Raw genomic sequence first — 23,404 nt, 5'->3', positions numbered from 1 at the left:
GGTATGAAGATCCAAATTGCGGAAAGATCTGTTATCCAGAAAACCCCAGGTCAGAGCATTCTGGATAACAGGTCCCATACCTGTAATATATTTATAAGTGTCGTTCTATCCCAGTGGACTTTGCTGGTCACAATAAAAACATCACACCTCTGCTTCTATACAATTTCTGGTGTTAACTTACCACTGTCTGGGTAACAGCAGAAATTGGCAATAATTTTGGTATATAATGTGGTGCTAGTTTTTAGTAAACCGTGCAAAGCTGCTAACATAGCATTAATGCAATGAAAGACATTAACGTATAGATAGTTTGCCAAAAAACTAATTTGTAGTCCCAGAAGTGATCTCAGTGATAATTGCAAGTTATTGCACTTTAGTAAAATGTTTCATTTCTGTAAATTATGGAATCTGTGCACCTATAACTTTATATACATTATTATTATTATATACACTTCTACAATACAGTAACAATACCAATATTGCAATAAATGTACATATACAGTGACGTAACTGAAGGGGGAGCAGGGGGGACAACTGCACCCAGGCTCATCCTCCAGTAGAGCCTGCGCATAGTATTGGGTTGCCACCTTTTCCCCCAGTAAAGACCAGGCAGGGGCGGGGCCATGCTGTGACGGGGCGGGCTGTGACATATAGGGGCCATGATATAGGGGCTATGATTCAGCGATCGGCCAATCATGGGGAATCCTTATTTGGAAAACCGGGCAGGTTTTTTAGGGTTTTAGAAGAAATATTCAATAAATCAGCCTAAAACACTACTTTTTAAAGCACAATTCTTCTATATCTAAATAAGTATAATGCATTGGTACATTCTTATTTTTTACACAAAATGTCTCCTTCCTGTTTTTTTTTTCCAGTGACTGAATGTCTAACATAATGGCCAGAACACTACTTCCTGCTTTTCATTTCTCTTGGTTTCCACTGATTAGTTACCAGGCAGTAACCAATCTGTGACTTGAGGGGGGGGCACATGGGTCATATCTGTTGCTTTTGAATCTGAGCTGAATGCTGAGGATCAATTACAAACTCACTGAACAGAAATGTCCCATGTGGCCCCCCTTCAAGTCACTGACTAACTCAGAGTTAGAGAGCTGAAAAGCAGGAAGTAGTGTTCTGGCTATTATGTTACACATACAGTCACTCCAGCATTTATACATTACTTTTTTGCCTCTAACTATTTAATAAACATTTATTCATTACCTGGTTTTTATTTTTACGCTGAACTGTTTCCTTTAATGGGCACAGGGCAGAAGAAGCCGGTTCTCGGAGCAGGTTGATATGCGCTTTCTAAGAGCGCGGAGGGACACAATAGGGAGCGACAGAACCAACCTACTATTAATGTAATAATAAACCGCATCCGCATCTCCGCGAACTCTAGGACCCAGCGGCGCCCTGCCTGGCCTCCCACTAGGATTCACCTGTTTGGCTGAGGAATTAGTGTCCCCGAGGCCCCGCCCTCTCTAGGCAGGTAGTTTGCGCTTTGGCCCTTTCCTCCTCTGCGCCCTGCGAGTGCTGCGCCTCCTTTTCACTTCATCAGATCATTTCCTGAATGAGTTCAGTGTGGTTACAGTCAGGAGCAGCAGTGGCTGCAGCTAAAGGCAAGTGTCACCCTCGCAAGTTCCTCCTTCAGTTCCTTCGCCTGCAGCTCAGTGTCCGACACTCACAGACCTCTCATCATCCATCATATGGGGCCCCTGCCTCAGCCAGTGCCATCAGATCAGGAGGAAAGGTAAGATGGGACCTACCTTAGTGCCCTAGAAACTGTCACATGGTTTAACCCTTTGCTGCCTGGCTGAATTGCATTCTCTTTCTTTGTATGACTCAGGGGGAGGTTATTGAGCCATAAAGTGTGCAATTTCCACAGAATAATGTTAGTATTGTAGGTATGTCATGCTGCCTGGCACTGGCACTTTCTATCAGCTGCAGCTGTTCTGCCTGGTGCCAGTCCTGCCGGCATTAAATGCCTTTTTATTTATTCCAATAGTAGAACTGCAACTCACAGCTCTCTCGCTCTGACACCCTTATATTCTTGATAAGAAGCCAGGATAGCATTGTAGTTCAACAGCAGCCCCTGGTAAAGTGAAGCTTTGACACACCAATGACAGACTCATTATTTACAGTAAGGAATAAAGGGCAAACAATCTGTGCTGATTTATTTATCTAAGTAGCAATGTCACTTGTTTAGACAGTGTAAAAAAGTCATTTTTCAGGCCCCAATGTGCGACAGTAGCGCCACTGGCATCCTGTTGTGGTTGTATTGTGAGATATACATCAATAGGAGGGTTGGGCATTTTTATTATAGGTAACAGCCATCAACCGACAAAAGCGACTGTCACTGTGTTTGGTTTGTGTAGAGCTGGCTCGACCGGTGTTGTTTAGGTTTGTAAATGAATGGAAGACACGGTGCATTCGATAGCAGAAGAAACTGTCCAGCCAGTCCTGCCCATTGCCCAGTTTCTCTCCATTTATTTAGCAGCAACATTTCTTGTTTCACAGGTTGCACCCTTATGACAGGCACAGCTTGTCACACTCCTACTTTGTCTTTAGGAAGTACTATTCCCAAAGTATATATTTTGGGTGATTAGTGTAAACCCAAAGTATTACCTATATATTCATATTAACTTTATTATTGCATTAACACATAAGAGGGAGAGCAGCCAACTTGCTTGCGTCTGCTACGGGCAACCATAGGAAAAGAAATGAAGAAGTGGTAAGATCATGCTATTAAACTCTGCTCTGTTGTGTCACTGAAGCAGCTCCCACACTCTGGGGTCTCAGCCTCACCCCCTCCCCCCCCGGGTCATGGTTGTTGGAAACCATTTGATCCTGAAACAATATTGTATCTTAAATGGAAGAGGATTGTTGGTGAAAAAACTCTTTATTGCTGTCTTAAAGAGGATAATCAGTGGATGATAAATGCTAATTACTGAAAATCCATTTAATACATGAATTGTTGTACAAGGAACAGCTTATCACAGCCCCTTTAGATTGTAAGCTCTTATGGCCAGGGTGCCTCTTACACCTGATTTACTGTATCAGTTATTCACAGAGCTGTTATGTACAGAGAATTGAATTAAGATTTCATTTTGAGAAGTTTGATGGTACCAAGACCCGTATAAAGCAGTGAAATTGTTACAGACAATAGTATGTATCTTCTTGACCTCTAAGGCTCATGGCACACGTGGCCTTTTCTCCACTGACAGAAACTGGCTGTGCCATATGTCTTTGGATATAATAGAAACCAGTTTGACACTGACAGATTTCAGTTAGTTTTTTTAGGCAGACTTACCTAATTGTAAATGACAAGTGGAACAACAGGTTTCAGGCAATTAGTGATGACACCATATGTAGTATGAGCATAATTGCATTTGGACTGTTATCAATGCTCCATGCTGTTGTGTTTTTTTGCTGCATTTTCAGGTATAGCTTCTTTATGCTTTGAAGATGTAGTTCAAAGCAGATGAAAATGTCATTTGGGGTCCTTCCAAACATTTTTGGTGATAAACTGGATTTTTTGTGTTTTGCACAGACACCAAGGACCCTTCCTCAGTGGATTTAGCCCATTGATCAGTTGGGCCTTTTGGGAAGTGGGCCCTGTTAACAAATGGAATGGGCCCCAATGAAAAAATATGCCTCTGCTCCCCCATATAAACTACACCCATTGTGCCAAAATCTCACCCATGGTCCTTCAAAATCCTGCGCCCTTTACAACCCATGAGTTGCACCTTAGCATATCTTGCCAATGAGCTCCTGACTGGAGATCCCACATTATGTCCTGATGGTGGTCCTTAAAGGAGAAGGAAAGCTACGGAGGCATTTTATTGCCAATAGATTAGCTGCAATAGTGCAAGCTAGAATGATATATTTATTTTGTATAATGTTTTACCATACCTGAGTAAAAAGTTCTTGAAACTCTCTGTTTGTTTAGGATAGGAGCTGCAGTATTAACATGGTGTGACATCACTTCCTGCCTGAGTCTCTCTTTGCTCTGGGCTCAGATTACAGTAGAGAAGGGAGGGGGGCGGGGGAAGAGGAGCAAACTGAGCATGCTCTTGCCCAGGGCAATGAGGTTTAAGCTGAAGGCAGGAAGTCTGATACAGAAGCCCATGTGTACACAATAGAAGGAAAGAAATGCAGTGTTTCTTTTGACAGGGGACTCAGAGCAGCACTACTTTTGGGGTTTACTGGTATATTTTGATGGACCTTTCTGAAAAGGCTTACTTAGTTTTAACCTTTCCTTCTCCTTTAAAGTGCCTGTAGATGTGACATAACAAGAACTTCAGACAAGTTGCAGGTCTTAAAGCCCTCCTTGACAATATCTAGTCTACAAAGTGAGTAAAACCTGTTCTAAGAGGAGATGGGTATATGCTATTGATGGGTTACGTCTATGTGGAGCTGAAATATATAAGCTGATAACATGTTGGAAACAATCACACCACTACTCGTGCAATATATCACTCATGTGCTGTCACAGTGAATTGAAAAACAGCATAATTTAATACTCATCAGTTATCCCTAGAGCAGTATACTGTATATTCAGGGCTTCAAATAAAGACAACAAAAATCACACTCAATCCTGTTTCAGAGACTTGCCCTCTATTTAACTAGTAAAGTGTTTCGCCCATGAAAGACTTGTCCATATTGTCCTCCTGATTGGATACCCAGCGAATTGCCTCACGTGTGCTCCAAGACAGCCTTTACTCTTCATGGGTAGGCTCTCTATTAGGTGTTACAATGTTAGGCCTAGAATTTGCTTGCATTCAACTGCTAGAACATGGCTGTCCAACTGGTGGCCCCCTTCTGTGGCCCCCCACATGCTGTCTGTTTACCATATGTAAATTATAAAAGGTATCAGTACAGAGATTAACTGGCCTCTGCATTGTTTAAAACTCAAATTCAGACTAACCCCCTGTATTGTTCATACCTGTGATCTCCTTGTGACACCTCTATTGTTCACACCCCTAAAGCCCTGTACTGTTCACACCGGAGACCCAGACTGAAACTGCCCACATTGTTCACCTGTTCACACCTTATTCAAAATGCTAATGGTGCACCAGCACTGTGTCACTGTATGTAGTACATATTAGAATGATAGCTTTCCCTGTCTCCTGCTCTGTTCTGCATTCCCTCCTGCCATTCTCTGCTTACTCAGTGCTGCTTGTGTGTGCCATTCTCTGCTTGCCCAGTGCTGCTTGTGTGTGCCATTCTCTGCTTGCCCAGTGCTGCTTATGTGTGCCATTCTCTGCTTGCCCAGTGCTGCTTATGTGTGCCATTCTCTGCTTGCCCAGTGCTGCTTGTGTGTGCCATTCCGTGCCTACTCAGTGCTGCTTTTTTGTGCCATTCTATGCTTGCCCAGTGCTGCTTGTGTTTGCCATTCTCTGCATGCCCAGTGCTGCTTGTGTGTGCCATTCCCTGTTCGCCCAGTGCTGCTGGTGTGTGCCATTCTCTGGTTGCCCAGTGCTGCTTGTGTCTGCCATTCTCTGCTTACTCAGTTCTGCTTGTGTGTGCCATTGTTTGCTTGCCCAGTGCTGCTTGTGTGTGCCATTCCCTGCTTTCCCAGTGCTGCATGTGTGTGCCATTCTCTGCTTGTCCAGTGCTGCTTGTGTTTGCCATTCTCTGCATACCCAGTGCTGCTTGTGTGTGCCATTCTCTGCTTACTCAGTGCTGCTTTTTTGTGCCATTCTCTGCTTGCCCAGTGCTGCTTGTGTTTGTCATTCTCTGCATGCCCTGTGCTGCTTGTGTGTGCCATTCCGTGCCTACTCAGTGCTGCTTTTTTGTGCCATTCTATGCTTGCCCAGTGCTGCTTGTGTTTGCCATTCTCTGCATGCCCAGTGCTGCTTGTGTGTGCCATTCCCTGCTTACTCATTGCTGCTTGTGTGTGCCATTCTCTGCTTACTCAGTGCTGCTTGTGTGTGCCATTCTCTGCTTGCCCAGTGCTGCTTGTGTGTGCCATTCCCTGTTCGCCCAGTGCTGCTTGTGTGTGCCATTCTCTGGTTGCTCAGTGCTGCTTGTGTGTGCCATTCTCTGCTTACTCGGTGCTGCTTGTGTGTGCCATTCTTTGCTTGCTCAGTGCTGCTTGTGTGTGCCATTCTTTGCTTGTCCAGTGCTGCTTGTGTGTGCCATTCCCTGTTCGCCCAGTGCTGCTGGTGTGTGCCATTCTCTGGTTGCCCAGTGCTGCTTGTGTCTGCCATTCTCTGCTTACTCAGTGCTGCTTGTGTGTGCCATTCCCTGCATGCCTGGTGCTGCTTGTGTGTGCCATTCTCTGCATGCCCAGTGCTGCTTGTGTGTGCCATTCTCTGCTTGCTCACTGCTGCTTGTGTGTGCCATTCCCTGCATGCCTGGTGCTGCTTGTGTGTGCCATTCCCTGCATGCCCAGTGCTGCTTGTGTGTGCCATTCTTTGCTTGCCCAGTGCTGCTTGTGTGTGCCCTTCCCTGCTTACTCAGTGCTACCTGTGTGTGCCTTTCTCTGCTTACTCAGTGCTGCTTGTGTGTGCCATTCTCTGCTTGCCCAACGCTACCTGTGGGATGTAAGCCTGTTAGGGGTTTTTTCTTGGGGTTTGTTAGCATTTGGAAATTGTTGTTAAGGGCCCCTAAGGTGTTTAATCATGTGTTTGGGGGGGGGGTTGTTGTATTATCCACAGGGGAGGATGAGGCATATGGATTTAAGGGTATGTTTTAACATGACTTCAATTTCTCACATATGAGTGATGAGGGATTTATTTCCCTGCAGTGAGCACCAACCATTTGGTTTTTTGGTGTGCTACCACCGTTAATGTGGATGTGATCTTAAAGGTTCTTGTGGTAACGTGGGTGGGGTTTAAAAGGGGGAGTGGCCAACACTGACTTCTATTATCAACCCTCCGCCACATAGGCCAGTAAAATTTTGGCCCTCGTTACCACAGAAGTTGGACAGAACATTAGTCAGGTTGGGCACTGTTGTTGGATATTTAGCCTTGCTCACAGTCAGTGTTCTTCAGTTGGGTTCAAGGCTTTGTGCAAGCAAGATGTTTTTCCTCTCCCATCTCGGCAAACATGCAATCCCACAAATCCCACAAAAAAATAAAAAGTCCCACTATCCCTAGAAATATTCCTTGTTCTGACATTTTTCTAAAGACAGTTTGGAGTGAGTGTTCCAACTGAGCAGAGGCGGGCCAAGACGACCGGGTGCCCTAGGCAGCGAATTCAGACTAGGGGTAGGCAGAAAACCCTTTCAAAAGGTACCTGCTTAGAAACCCCCCCTTTCTGGTGCCTCTTCTGCCTACCACTAGTTCTGGCCCTTCAACTGAGGAGGACATGTCATTGAAGACAGAGTGATCAGGTTCTTTGGCTAAAAGTATACCTGGTTATATCTGGCTGTATAGTTTACAAGGATATTCTGATAGAGTTTACTTTTATTGAAAGATTATTCATAGAGTACTGCTGACGTTTCATGCTTACAAATTACTCATTAGCCTGTTGACATCTAAGGAAAATGATTTAAATCAAACCATTTTGGTGGGCAGTGCTTATTATTTCTGGCAAACTGATACTGTACTTGGCCTCATAATGATTACTGGAGAGCAGGAGAGTTAATACTAACCAGTCACGCTGCCCAGGTTTTTTTTTTCATATTCAGCAATCATTTAATTTTTCAGCTTGCATTTTGAGAAAATGTTACATTATTGTATATATGATGCCATCTGATGCTAGAATTCCATGTATAATTTTGTGCGCTGGATCAACAGGGTTTCATGGCTCATTTGATATTATTTCACTGCCAACTGCTGGGGGCATGAAGTATTGTTCGTAGTATTTGCAGGAAATGTTGCCAAGTATAATCTGCAAATATAATCAGTAAATAGAAGAGTGTGTTTGTTCATCTCAGTCATTTCACCTGCCACGTCATAAAGAAATGCATTAAGCAGCAGAACACATGGACGGGCGTTCCTACAGTCTAAGGCGTGTGTCTGTATCTTTAGTGAGGTAGATTTAATTGTATACACAGCACTGTCAATTTTGAAATTCAGAAATAGTACAAACATGGGAGACAAACATTGCAATACACAGATATCAAACTCTGTTATGAGACACAGTTGGCAATATTGTTTGCTTTATTATCTGCAGTAGTAATCCCAGCAATGAAGGTGCAAAATGGCACCATTCTGTCCCTAAAACATTATTTTATTTTTTACTTATTTTGGGGAAATATTTTACCCAGTTGGTGAAAATAAAATTATGTAGACAAACATTCCCTGCTGCCCAGTTACAGTTTCTGGAGGCCTAGGGTTGTAAAACATTAATTGTCCAACAAGTTCAGTCCTTCAGTTCCACCCAGAAGGAAACCCCCCCCCACCGCCACAGTTCATTCCTTCCTCTACTTCAAAAGCAGTAGATTTATTTAGATGTCCTGTTCATCTATTTCAGAACATCTAGTTCCCTAGAATTTCAGTGCAATAGTGAGCACCTGCTGCAACTTTAGTGCAGTGTATCAATATGGACACATGGGGTATATTTATCAAAGAGTGAAGTTAGAGATCGCCATAGTCTTCTAGAGTGAAATTCCGCCACTCTCCATTCATTTCTATGGGATTTTTAAGAAAGTATTTATCAATGGGTGAAAGTGAAAGTTCGCCCTTTGATAAATACACCTTTTAAAATCCCATAGAAATTAATAGAGAGTGGCGGAATTCACTCTAGAGGACTGTGGCGATCTCTAACTTCACTCTTTGATAAATATACCCCATGGTCGTAATTAGGGGATTTGTTTCCAATTCACTTGTCACAACCCATCGTAGCTATAGACCCTATCCACTAAGGGAAACCTAGAATTACCGTCAGGTACATGCTGCTGTCGAAGTTGGATTGATGAAGGCCTGTATACAGCTTAATAAAATAGCAGAGTGTGTGAGCCAGTAGTACCTATACATAGCTACACTGAATTACAACACTGTAAGAAGAAATGTAACTGAGATTATATGTAGATTCTTCAGAAAATATGTAACATAGTAGGTTAAGTTGAAAAAAGACACACATCCATCAAGTTCAACCTTTTAAAGGGGTTGTTCATCTTTGAATTAACTTTTAGTATGACGTAGAGAGTGATATTTTGAGACAATTTGCAATTGGTTTTCATTTTTTATTATTTGTGGTTTTTGCGTTATTTAGCTTTTTTATTCAGCAGCTCTCCAGTTTGCAATTTCAGCAATCTGGTTGCTATGGTCCTAATTCCCCTAGCAACCATGCAATGATTTGAATAAGAGACTGGCATATGAATAGGAGAGGACCTGAATAGAAAGATGAGTAATAAAAAGTAGCAAAAACAATATATTTGTAGCTTAACAGGGCATCAGTGACCCCATTTTGGGAGTTGGAAAGCGTTAGAAGAAGAAGGCAAATAATTAAAAAACTACAAAAAAAGAAAAAATGAAGGTCAATTGAAAAGTTGCTTAGAATTAGCCATTCTATAACATACTAAATGTTAACTTAAAGGTGAACCACCCCTTTAAGTCTATTTAAAATCTGCCTAACTGCTAGTTGAGACAGGGGAAGGCAAAAAAAATAAAAGAAACCCTGTTTGAAGCCTCTTCAGGGGGAAAAAATTCCTCCCTGATTCCAAGATGGAAGTCAGACTAGTCCCTGGATCAACTTATACTATGAGCTCTCCCATAACCCTGTATTCCCTCACTTGCTAAAAAGCCATCCAACCCCTTCTTAAAGCTATCTAATGTATCAGCCTGTACCACTGATTCAAGGAGAGAATTCCACATCTTCACAGCTCTCACTGTAAAAAACTCCTTCCCAATATTTAAGCGGAACCTCTTTTCTTCTAATCGGAATGGGTGACCTTGTGTCAGCTGGAATGACTTACTGGTAAATAAAGCATTAGAGAGATTATTATACGATCCCCTTATATATTTATACATAGTCATCATATCACCCCTTAAACGCCTCTTCTCCAGCGTGAACATCCCCAATTTGGCCAGTCTTTCCTCATAGCTAAGATTTTCCATACCTTTTACCAGCTTAGTTGCCCTTCTCTGTACCCTCTCTAATTCCATAATGTCCTGTTTGGGTGATGGGGACCAAAACTGAACGGAATATTCTATATGGGGCCTTACAAGTGCTTTATACAGTGGAAGAATGACCCCCTCCTCCTGTGACTCTATGCCCCTTTTAATACAGCTCAAGAACTTATTTGCCCTTGATGCTGCTGACTGGCATTGCTTGCTACAGCCAAGTTTATCATCTACAAGGACTCCAAGGTCCTTTTCCATTATGGATTTGCCTTGTGCAGTCCCATTAAGGGTATAAGTGGCTTGGATATTCTTACATCCCAGGTGCATGACTTTACATTTATCAACATTGAATCTCATTTGCCACTTAGCTGCCCAGATTGCCAGTTTGTCAAGTTCCTGTTGCAAGGATGCCACATCCTGGATGGAATTAATTGGGCTGCACAGTTTTGTGCCATCTGCAAACACTGATACATTACAATGCAAATTATAAAATATGTGCGGTAATCACAAATGCATGGAAAATGCCTATTTTTACATCTGACCTGTACAGGTATGGGACTTGTTATCCAGAATGGTCAAGGTTTTTTTCCATAACTTGGATCTCCCTGCCTTATGTCTACTAAAAAAAAAATCTTTACACATCCGGAATAACGGGTCACATACATGTTATTATATTATAACATACATATTATTTAGTACCACATTTAATAAAAGCCAGCATATTCCTCGGCTTTATACAATAGAAGGGTGAATATACAAATGGCATAATCAATACAGGAGGTGTGAGGTCCCTGCTCATTATGGTTTGCATCTAAAGATTAAAGCTATTAACTATTGTCCAGATTTCCTCGTACAGTTGCTGTCAGGGGCAGAACATCGGCTGATCTGTTCTTTTACTACTTTATTTGATCTGAAAGGTTAGTGGCAGGTCGGGAGATGGGGAAGTCCGATCATTCGAGGATTCGTACGATTCGGATCTTTCCGTCTATGGCCAGCTTTAATGTATGATGCAGTCACATTGGTACCGTGAAACTTATTGGATGTTATTAAATGGTTGTGAAATGCCACATTTTGTAATCTTCTTCCACAATTATACATCATTAATATCCAATGTATTCATTAAGGTTATTTCTATACTGTATATTTTGTTGGTCTGCCCACAGACTTGTGAAGCCTGTGAACATTTTATCGTTAAGACTGATTACAGTGTCCATTTCCTACTCAAAGTTGTATACATCTTGACATATAGAACAAACAAACAAATAAATAAAAAATACATGTGTGATACACAGTAGTAAAAATGTAGTTCAGTATAATTGGTCTGGAGGTTTGTGTCCAAGCCCTTCCCCCATATGTAATAAAAGGCACTAAGTTTGCCCAGGAGCAGTAACCCATAGCTACCAATAAGATGTTTGCTTTTAAACAGGTGACCAGTAAATCCTACCTGCTGATTGGTTGATATGAGTTACTGCTCCTGGGCAAACTTAGTTCCTTTTATTACACAACCCCCTTTGTTTTTCCTAAATAGAGGATCAGCAGGGTTTAGGCCCACATTTATTCTGTGCTTCTCATTACCATAGTAAGGAGTTGAGTAAAATTGATCTTATTATACTCCATCTCTAGAGTGCCTGATTATTGAATTTAATGCCATTGACCGTGATAAGGTTTAATTTTTGCTGTAGCCTTGTTTAGGGAAGTTGTACGATTTTTCAAGTTGGCTGAACCTAGGGCTTGCCACTTCTTTTAAATAACAGTCTGCCAAAAGTCCAAGATAATGGTGCTGTTCCATTGCTGCCTATAGACAACATTTTCTTCCCAGTACAACTAATAAGGTATTACTGCCAATGGTACATTTATTTAGGCAGAATTACAAATGGAAATATTAAAATTGCTTATTGCTCATAGTAAGATGCAATACTTCCCTTTTATGTTTGTCTTAGGAGGCTGAAAAAGCAATACATTTCCCTACTCTCCTGAAGTTAATGTGACTCACAGCTACACCATGTCATCTCATAGCCTTTAGACACTCCTTGTTCTGCTTGTAAATGTTATAATAAAGGTGTGTTGCCAAGTGTTTGCTGTGCTGGAATCTTTATTGACTAGACCTTTGAGCGACATATTTTTATATAGCTGCTTCCCATAACTGAATTTTACAGTGAGTGTTTCTTTATCTGTTCTTTTACTATTTGATTATTTCTTCTTCATACAAATATACAGAATGGACATTGAAATGAAATAACACATTAATGCATAGTTTTTATAGCATGTAGCCACATGTATTGTATTTTAACTATTCACACAAAATATGATCAACCAGAAAGCAAGGAGGACCTGTGACTAAATTCAATGGATTCAAGAGGGCATTAACTAATCCATAATGCAGTTTGACACCTTTTAGTCCAAAGATGTGACTTATTGGCCTGCACCATGTTTATATCCAACTTATTGTGCCACATACCCCTCACTTCCTTTCTAAAGGTGCCCATAAATGGGCCAGTCTGGTACTCTCTCCAGCCAATCAGCCCATATATGAGAGTCTCTTCATTTCCTTATGTGCTGATGCATTGGCAGATAAAATGTTTAAACCTGCTAAAACCAACTGATATTCATAGTGTATAGATAATAGGCAGGATCAACAGGTGCCCTTACATGTGTGTAAATGTGGCCATATGAAGTTTCTTACAATATTCGGTGTGTGTATGGTGGGAAAAGAGTCGACCAATATTGGCAGAAGACTTGGATATCGGTCGGCTCGTTGATCGGGCTGGATGTAAAATTTTGATCAGGTGCCTTTGAAGGCTCCCAAACATCGGCCATTGTTAGTGCTGAATCATCAGATACAGGTAGAATTCTATTGTTTCTACCTGTATATCTGACGATTCAGCTCTACACGTGTGTATTGAAACAAACAAACAACAAACAAAGATCTTTTCCAAGAAAGATGATCTTAATTGTTACGTCTATGGACACCTTAAGGGACTTCCACTATGTACAGGGATTTGTCATATTTTGTTTAATATTTCCACTGTATTGATGTGCAGTGAGTTGGGCTGATTCAGACCAAAAAATGGGCCACCACTTTGGATGCATGTTAAAATTACCCAGAGAGCTAGCCGTATCATTGGTGTGATAGTTTTTGTGGACCCCACCTGTCCTTGACATCATCTCTGACATCAGCCATAGGTGCAGGGCAGGCTTGGGTCTTTAAATCCCTTCACATAACTTCAAATTTTGAAGTTATGTGAATTTGTTATGTACTCACAACTCGAATGGGAGGTTATTTATGAAAAAAGTCGAACAACTAATTGTCAGGTATTGCTGGGGTTCGAGCCGGGGACCTTTGGGTTTCTGGCTCGATGCCTTGACCATTTGGCCAGGTGAGCAGCCTGTAGGGTTGCTTGCTAGGTATAACCTGGCCTCTGCAGTCCCAGCCCAGCTTCCGCCTGATTGGCCTCTCCAGCCCCAGCTCAGCTGCAGCCTGTTTGACATCTACAGCCTCAACCCAGCTGCTACCTAGTTAATCAGCCAATCAGGGCTGACTCTTCCCTATTTAAGGGTAGCTCTTAGACCACTCCTTGCCAGAGCATTGTATGGTGTTCCTAGTACTGCGGCAGCGCCCCTAACTAGGTAGTTCTAGCTCTTGCCCCTTTTCCCTTGTTATTCCGCCTTGCCTTGCCTTGTCTTTCTGCCTGTCCTTGTCTTGCTTTATCTTATCTTGTACCTTCCCAGCCTTGACCTTGATCCGACCCTGCCTTGTACCTTGTACCCCTCTCTTGCTATCCTGCTCCAGTCTCCCTCTCTTGCTATCCTGCTCCAGTCTCCCTCTCTTGCTATCCTGCTCCAGTCTCCCTCTCTTGCTATCCTGCTCCAGTCTCCCTCTCTTGCTATCCTGCTCCAGTCTCCCTCTCTTGCTATCCTGCTCCAGTCTCCCTCTCTTGCTATCCTGCTCCAGTCTCCCTCTCTTGCTATCTTGCTCCAGCCCTCTCTTGCTCCAGTCCTCTCTTGCTTTCTTGCTCCAGTCCTCTCTTGCTATCTTGCTCCAGTCTCCCTCTCTTGCTATCTTGCTCCAGCCCTCTCTTGCTCCAGTCCTCTCTTGCTATCTTGCTCCAGTCCTCTCTTGCTATCTTGCTCCAGTCCTCTCTTGCTCCAGTCCTCTCTTGCTATCCGCTCCAGTCTCCTTCTGCTACTGTCTTGCTATCCGCTCCTGTCTCCCTCTGCACTCTATCCCCCAGTTTGATCTACGCCCGCACCGTCCTGTCCCATCCAAGCTGTTCCACTCCTGCCCCGTCCAGTCTGTTCCTGTTGAGTCGTCGCCCTCTTCTTCCTGCCTAGTCCACTCCTGATCTTCGCCCTCTCCGTCCTGTTCTGCACCTGATCCAGACTGACTCTTCGCCCTCATCAACCTGTTCCTGCTTTCCCTTCTAGTGTTCCCTAGGCACATACAGCTCCTGCCTCAAGGACTCGCCCTTTCCCTTCAGTCTCTACAGCGCCCCCCACCTAATCCTTGAAACTAATATTCAATCAAATACGAACAACCTGAAAATTAGAATCAAATTCTAATCGAGTTTTCCCCTGAAAAAAACTCGACTGTCAGGAAGGGAATTAACATCTTAAAATGGTTTAACAGACCTCCGCCATAGATTCCATAACTCGGCAGGTTTTAGGTGGCCAATATTTGAATCAGAACGGTTTCCAGGGTCGAAATGTGATAAATCTTGCATTCAAATTCAAATTCCAGTTGATGATTTAAAATTCAAATTTATGAGTTTTCACCAAAAATTTTTTTTTAAAATCTACTATCAGCAGTCACCAGTGTGTGTCCTTAATCTTTCATATTACAGATTTGCCAGCAACTCTTACAGGTTTATTCACTGACATAATATAAAATACGTTAGAGCACTAGTTATTTACAGGTGTGTAATCTATTATCTGGAATACTTGAAACCTGGGGTGTATAGTAAGAGAATTCGCAAATTGATCTTTAAGTGTTATTAGCAAGATTACTGTAAATTGCTAGAGTTTTTATTGAAATTGTTGTTTTATCAGGAGAGTTTTTTTATACCCTAATCTGATTCTAGATTTGATGTGCTCAGGAACATATCATATTCAGCTGTGAGAGGTTTAGATAGCCTGAGCATTTGGAGGATGAATGGAATGCTGTGTTACATGCCGAAGGTGACATTGTATTGTTTGTACATATTGTTTGTTGCAGGATCAGAAAGGTCCTGAAGCCACGTTGCACTTGGTGACATAGAAGATAAATGCTCTTTCAATTATGAGCTTTACTTTAACAAAGTCAAATTATGCGATTCATCTAATACTGTATTATTCTCTACGCCTAAGGCTTAGGAAGTTTAGTACATTGGCAAAAATCCCTTCCCCCATATTTGGCGTTCGATATTCTCAAGTGTCTCCAAAAGGCAGTGTTTATAGAAATGCTGGGCAGTATGAACTAGAATAGATCAATTTAATACCATTGGACTGGTAAATAAACAATGTGTTCCCAAACATGAATAAATGTCATACTTCTAGCTCACATTTGTGTCCATGTTTCTTGGAACAAAATTATGTTTTTTTAAAGGAATACTTCAATAGAAGAAGATGAGAAAAATATATATTGTTGTGTACTTAGATGAAAAACAAAACAAGAGTGGCACAAGTGGGATGCATTTATTTTATTTTGCGGTAGATTTCTGTACAAAAAAGAATGAAGTCTAGGAAAATAGAATCCACAATAGCAGCATTCTTACTTGGGTGTCAGCACTGTAGGTTCTGCTAAGTATGGAATATGAAGTGTTAATGCTTATATATACAGATATTAACGATTAAGCTTTAAAGTGGACCCGTCACACAAAAAAATTATTCAAAATCCTATTTTATCACATTAGTCAAGCAAAATGAACTTTTATTACACTGTATAAATTATTTGAATCTTGTTTCCTTCAGTCTGAGAATTCATATTTATAACAAGCAGGCAGGAGCCATTTTGTGCACACTGTTATTAAGATAAGCCTTGTATCATCTCAGAGTCTTGTTTTTGCAGCAGAATGGGGGACCCGATGTCCATTCCCATGTCCTGGCTACACAATTAATCGGTAAAGAGAGTGGGGGGAAATGGGGAGAGCAAAAGGAAGTGCTGAATTGAAAGTGAAAGCAATTGTCTGCCCCGCCTCTATGCCTAGGCATAGAGGAGGGGCAGAGAATATTTGATTGACAGCTGAGATTTTTAAATGCGCTTACAACAGCTAAGTATACTTTAATAAAAAATAGAAATTGGATTGGGTGACAGGTCCACTTTAAGAATCCTGTGTATAGAAGACATTCACTTCCCCTTATTGTCACTTTAAGGTATACAAATAAAAACTGGGTAAATAGAAAAATTAAGAAAAGTGACATCTAAGCACTTTCAATTTACATCTGACCCTATCACCATGGTTCTTTAAAGGGCACCTGTTGGTTAAAAATATTATCCACAACCAAAGGTGTGGGCTTCCTGCTTTGCAGTTCTTTTGGTTTCCACTTATTGGTTACCAGTCAGTGACTTGAGTGAATTGACCCACATGGGTCATAACTGTTGCTTTTGAATCTGACTTGCATGCTAAGGATCAGTTGTAAACTCACTGAACAGTTATGTCCCATGTGGCCCACCTTATATTCGCTGACTAACACAGAGTTAGAGAGCTGCAAAGCAGGAAGTTGTGTGCTATTTTGTTTTATTAAACATCTGGTCATTCCAGTCTTTACAGATGACATTTTTGGCTAACTATATTAGAAACATTTTTTATTTTGCACAGCTTATCTATTTACCCAGTTTTTATTTTTACACTGAACTGTTCCTTTAACTTGGGTTAAATAATACTTTATAGAGGAGGTTTAACTAGGAAGGGTAACTTGACTAAACTCCCACAACTTCCTTAAAGAACCATGGAGATAGTTTCAGATGTAAAGTGCTTTTCAATTTTCACTCTTCTTATTTGTTCAGAGCTAAAACCAACAAAACGAATAGATATTTTTAACTAAAAGAGGCAAGTGTGTTTTCAGAAGATCCATTATTTACTGGCCTCATGTTGACTGATGTGTATTGCCCTCCTACCTTAAACCTTATCCTGAAATAATCTGACATTCTGATGCGTGTATACTTTTTGGATATGTGTAAAGAGGGTAAAAACTAGACCAGGTAAATTAAAAGAAACTATATTGTCCTTAAGGGGGAACTCCACAAAAACATAACTTAAGCATTTTGAAAATTAAACATAATTTCAAGCAACTTTGCAGTATACATCGTTAAAAGAAATATGCAGACTTTTCAGGATTTTTAATGGCTTGGAATAGTTCCCTAAGCCTAGCCCCCTGCTCTCCTGCTGATCTGTCTGACTACTTTGCTGAGCTGGCTGACTACTGTTACTTTGTATCAACAGCCAGCTGTCCTCAGCCTGCATCCTCCAAACCCCACAATTCCCTGCACACGTGATTTCAATAAGGAATTGAACATCACAGTGCAATGCATTGTGGGTTATGTGGTTCCTGCATGCTGTCTGTAAGCTGTGGAGAAGTTGTTACAATTTGTAACATCATTGTTTAGTCCCTCCTTCCCTGCCAGGATTTCAAATGATGCAGAAAGAGAAGAACTGTAAGCTGGATTTCAGCATAGAAAATGGCATTTATTCATACTTTTTGAAGAAACAGGTAACTGTGATGGGTATGTTAGGGTTTTCTGTTTTATCTGGGCCTCTTTATCAAATTTTGATTTGGAAGCTGGAGTTCCCCTTTAAATAGATTTTTGCCCATTGTATAAATGAAGGTTTCAGGCAGCATAGTTACTTTGGGGGGAACTGTTGGTCAGCAAGATGCCATCAGATTGCAGTCAGCTTGTTGGATACTGTAAATATACAGTATATTTTTGTGCCTAATGCAGCATTTATATTCTTACATTTAGGGTCTTTTGACCAACAAAAGTTGCCTGCAAATAACCAGACTTAATAAAAAAGAATAAAGCCTAAAAATAAATTGTAGCCAAGGCTAAATAAATGTTCCGCCACTCCGATGATCAACTTCGTCCATTCATTTGTTCTACTGGATGGGCTTATTGCAGAATCTGTAAACACCCATCCCCAATTCTCAAAGTTGGGTTTTGTTGAGTTTAAGGCAGCGGTGGGGCTAAGCATTCGGGGGAACAAAAATCTTTTCTCCTTTGGTGGTGCCAAAGTAAAGATCCTGTTGCAGAATTAGACTTTAATATTTATTTTTCTTACCTTTGGTTATCATGTTAGTTTGTAGCCATATTTCAGTGAATAAAGAACACCCCCTGAAAAATCAGCCTGGACTCCGAGCCTTGTGGCACTTTGCCTTTGCAAATGTTTTCAGTGCAGCAGTGTGCACAGATACCATGGCACTGTTGTGATCTGAATGCAGGTACTGTTGAGTCTATGTGATATGGTAAGATATTCCCAACAGAGAAACCTGACCTACAAATCTCATTTATGATCAGTCAATAGACTTCTCCGTGGAGATTACAGGAATTCTATTTTATTGCTCAACTTTGTCACTGGAAAGATAAACTTGATTGTGTTCCGCAGGTTTGGGAGTCCAGCTAAAAATATTAAAATCGTAAAAAAGGAGCCAAATTGCAAAGCAGAAGACAATGTTTAAATGGGACCTTTAGTACAACATATTATTTACCGTTTTCTTCTTAAACATTTCGAAGTTGGTTGCCCTTTTTTTCTGTGTCGTATTTTGAATAAAACTTTTGCTGTTAAACTAAGAGCAAGGGTCACTGGTATGAAATAATTGGGAGCATATCTCCATAGCAAGGACAACACGTAAGGTAAAGAGCAATACAATTATAGGTATCCTCCCATGTCCTAAGAATAAGTAAGAAAATGATGATGTCCCTTTAACGCAGTGAGGCACTTTGTACATGTTATAGCTCACTGCAGGGTTTTGCAATTTTAACACAAATGTCAGAGAAGACTATAAACTGATGGAAAAAGTCAGAATATCTGCTTCGGTTCCTTCAGTGTACCGCAGCTCTGAACATAGGAGCAGGCTTTCACAAAGCTCTGAAGTGGAAATAGACACCATCCATTAATAATGCGTTTCCTGGCATGGCACTAAGAGAAGGAAAGCACTTGGCCCTATCCACAGGCACTAGAGAATCCACTCTTTGTCTCCCTAAACCTGGAGGTCAGCCCCTTCATTGGTACAAGATGCTGCACTGGATGGGGATCAGCCAAACAAACCACTTGCTGTGGGCAAGTTAACCTTTTTATCTTTCAAGGACAACAATGTAGGAGATAAGATTGTCTTGAGACTGGTAACACACAATGTTCCTGAAACAGAAGGATGAATAGTTAGGTATCATAACACAATGTGACGTGCCAAAATCCTTATACTCTGAGTGGATATCTTATCCTTGTTCTATACCAAAAATGCTCATGGGTAGAACTAATCCAACCTGTTATCCCACTACACATTTATTAGATAATTTTTGAAGATAAAAAGAAAGCAAATCATTATTCTGCATGACCTGGCAAAATGTGCACATTTTCTGCTGTATAACTTAATCTATAAATTCTGCCATGTGGCCATCTTATGTTTTTATGTTTACTAAACCTAGCCTGTGTCTTCTTTATGAGCTCAAATAGCATGGGCACTCACAAAGTACACATCATAATTCCCTTTGTTTTCTCCCTTTCATTTTGATGCCCAAAGTTTACTGGTCTCTGGTATTAAATACACAAGAATATAGACACTTATTTAAAAAGCTGAGTGATAGAGTTTCCATTCACAAATAGAGATAAAGTTACCAATATCTTTACCAGTATGTTACCAATCTTTTTGTCTTCAGAATGTTCAACAGGGTGCAGGTGATGATCTCCTCCAGTCTTTCCTGTAAATGGGTTCCTCATACAGAGTTAGGTATCACCAGACCTTCCAAAATTTACAAATCAGCAACAATATCACTGTGGAGAATCACGTTAATTATAAAATGCGCATCATGTTTTGTCAAAGATCCCTCATTGGATGCTTACATGTAAACAATATAATCACCTGATAAAGGATTTTTGATCCAAAACATGTTGTGCATCTTCAGAGTGTTCAACTGCTTATTTGCTACAATGGGGCAATTATCTGTAACATTGGGCATTATGATTAGTAGATGGCGTTCCAGTGCACACAGTGATTATTTCTGTTGTTGTGTTGCATTTGTTTTCTTGTTGTCTGACTGTGAGGATGGCTGGAGAGATGTGCAAAGTTGCAATTGCTCTATATTTCCCACAATTAACCCTAAAATTAATTTTAATTTTTAATGATAAATTGTTTTTTTTCTCCAGTAAGTAAAAAAAAAGTTTACTTTTATTTAAATTAAAGTTTCCTAGTTAATTTAGGAAAATACAATTGCCAAATTTGTGGTTATATATATATATATATGTATGTATACACAAGTTTGAAGAATAAAACACTGATATTTCTCTAACTTTTTAGTGTGGGTCCTTTTGAAGTACTATATATATATATATATATATATATATATATATTAAGATGGGCATGTAGAAAAGATAGGTATAAAAGCAATTTTGAAATGTTTTGCACTTTGTAACCTTTGTGTTGGTAAATGCTACAAGATATTGGTGAAGCAATTTTGCCCTAATTATCCATGTTGTAGGATACACCCAGTGTGACAGTTACGTTTGCTGGCAATAACCTGTTTGGAATAATGGGCTGCAGCTTTAACTTTTTGTTTTTTCCATTATTTTTAGGTCTATGTGACTGCTGACTTATCTTGTATGAAGTTATAGAAGATTTGAGTTTCTTAAACTATTGTGACTTTAATGATAACTTTATAACAATGAGGTTATTTCGAAGGAACTATGGACCCCTCAAGCTGGCTATGGTGGGCATTGTTTTTGTGATATTTGTGTTCATCATGCAGAAAGATGTTGGGAATGGAGCGAAAGATGACCCTTGGATAAAAAACATAGTTGTGAGAAAAGATCAAATGATTGATATGATGATGGGGGCTGTGAACAATTTAAAGGATTCTATGCCAAAGCTCCAAATTATGCCCCCTGTTCAAGAAGCAGCACCTGTAGAAGACAAAAAGTCATGCCTACCTGGGTATTACACACCAGCAGAACTTAAACCATTTATGGAGAGACCACCACAAGACCAAAATAGCCCAGGTGCTGATGGGAAAGGATTTAAAAAGGACAGCTGGACCGAAGAGGAGACAAAAGAAAAAGAAAAAGGATTTGACAAACATTGCTTCAATGCATATGCCAGCGATAGGATTTCCCTTCACAGAGCCTTGGGCCCTGACACCAGACCTCCAGTGTAAGAATCATTCAAATTATATCTTTTCACATTACCAGAGTTAAGCCAAAAACAGGGAAAATATTACTTACAGTAGCTGTAAACTACAGCCTGTGTAGTGCATATTTTGTACTACATACTGTATGTGAGTATTATCCTGCTGAAGGGGACAGAATCAATATTTTAAATTACTTACTAGGATGCAAACCTGGCACGCACATATTATATATAATTATAGTGTATATATTGTGTGTGTGTGTATATATATATATATATATATATATATATATATATATATATATATATATACATGATGTGTGTAGTATGTATTGAATAATGTATCTCCTGTTGTAAAAAAGTCACCAAATCGTTACATGGCCATATAAAAGAGATTGTAGACCAACTGCTATAAGTCATGGAACTCCTTTGTGTGCTACACTTTTCCAGCGATTCACACTCACGGAACAAAACTGGAATTGCAGGTATTATGGCCCCTAATCTTTAATTTTCTTCCTTTCCCCATAATGTGGGTACCATTCCGCCTCCAGAAGGGGTGAGAACAGAGCCGCCTTGTGTCCTCTGTTTTAGTGCTCTGCACCTCATGACAGATGTTTTATTTACCTCATAGTACTGACCTTACCGCAGGTTATTCCCCAACAGTTACACCCCTTTGTTTTAAAGAGTCTTTCCTGTTGTTTAAACTGTATACCACAATGCAGGTGTTATTGTTACATATCAAACACAAGCACAGTTAAAGGAACAGTAATGCCAAAAAATGAAAGTGTTTTCAAGTAATTAAAATATAATCTACTGTTGACCTGTACTGGTACAACTGGTGTGTTTGCCTCAGAAACTCTACCATAGTTTATGTAAACAAGCTGTTTTGTAGCCATGGGGTCAGCCATTCTAAGCCAAAAAAGAAGAAAAGGCACAGGATACACTGCAGGTAACAGGCTCTGTAATATACAATGGGATTTATCAGAATTTATCTGTCATCTTCTGAGTATCCTGTGCTTGAATGGCTATCCCCATGGCTACAGAGCAGCTTGTTTATATGAACTATAGTAAAGTTTCTGAAGTAAACACACCAGTTTTGCCAGTGCAGGCAGTGTCGGACTGGGACACCAGGGGCCCACCCAAAAGCCTTAGACCAGGGGCCCACTCTAAGTACTAATATTCTTCATCTCCTCAATCATCCTCTATTCTCCTAGTTTGTTTTCTTCACATACCATAATCTATTATGCCATCTATTTAGCCTCTTTGTTCTTATAAAATGGCCATAAAATAGGCCAAAAGTTTAGCAGCATGAGGGCCCACTGACACTTTGGCCCACCGGGAGTTTTCCTGGTATCCTGGTGGGCCAGTCCGACACTGAGTGCAGGGCAACATTATACTTTTATTCCTTTGAAACCCTTTCATTTTTTGGTGTTCCTGTTCCTTTATGGGAGGACTAAACACTAAAAACAAATCTGATATGAAATGTAGACTTTTATATACTGAACTTACTGCTCCAGCCTAAAAGTTTCAGAATATCTGCAGCAATAGTGATTCAGACCACAATCATTATTCACATGTCCACAAAGCTGATGCCACAGGGCTGGGTTTTAAATTCTGATTCAAATTGCGCTGGTTTCTGAGCTGCCACGTAGTGAAAATCTGAATGATCTCTTATATATAGTAAGCACAGGCCTCACTCTGCTCTGCCCCTTTTTCCCCACTCATCACCCCACCCCCAAGTGATGTCACCACCCTTTCACCATGGCAGTATTCCTCAAATTCTGTCAGGCTGGATTGGGAATGTTTGCAAAAGGCAAATTCTTGCCACATATTCGCAGTGGGATTGAGGTCTAGGTTTTGACTGGACCATTGTGGCTCTTAAAGGAGAATTCAACCCGTAACTAAAAAAAACCCTACCTTACATAGACCCCCCCTCCCTCCTCTCCCCAAGCCTAGCTGCCCCCCCCCCGGTAAATGCCCCTAACTTTTTACTTACCCCTCGGTACAGATTCAGGGATCGCAGGCATCTTCCCGGGTCTTCGGTATTCTGAGACTGAGATAGGCGAAGTGGCGCATGTGCAGTT

At 40.7% G+C, this 23,404-nt stretch overlaps 1 protein-coding gene across 2 annotated transcripts in view; it reads left to right on the top strand.

Annotated features, from left to right (window-relative positions):
• Positions 1-1,481: 1,481 nt before the first annotated feature.
• galnt6.1.S (polypeptide N-acetylgalactosaminyltransferase 6 S homeolog) overlaps positions 1,482-23,404 on the top strand; it is a 38,953-nt gene continuing 17,030 nt past the window's right edge. The window contains exons 1-3 of one of the 2 annotated variants that reach the window (XM_018250106.2): positions 1,482-1,744; positions 4,267-4,346; positions 20,771-21,344. In XM_018250106.2, the coding sequence (XP_018105595.1) occupies positions 20,860-21,344 (485 nt within the window). In that variant the 5' untranslated portion in view covers positions 1,482-1,744; positions 4,267-4,346; positions 20,771-20,859. The remainder of the gene's footprint in view (positions 1,745-4,266; positions 4,347-20,770; positions 21,345-23,404) is intronic. The other variant, XM_018250105.2, reaches the window with a different exon arrangement.

The sequence above is a fragment of the Xenopus laevis genome, chromosome 2S (genome assembly GCF_017654675.1).
Source record: "Xenopus laevis strain J_2021 chromosome 2S, Xenopus_laevis_v10.1, whole genome shotgun sequence".
Taxonomy (NCBI): Eukaryota; Metazoa; Chordata; class Amphibia; order Anura; family Pipidae; genus Xenopus; species Xenopus laevis.
This window is presented reverse-complemented; position numbering and strand designations above follow the sequence as displayed.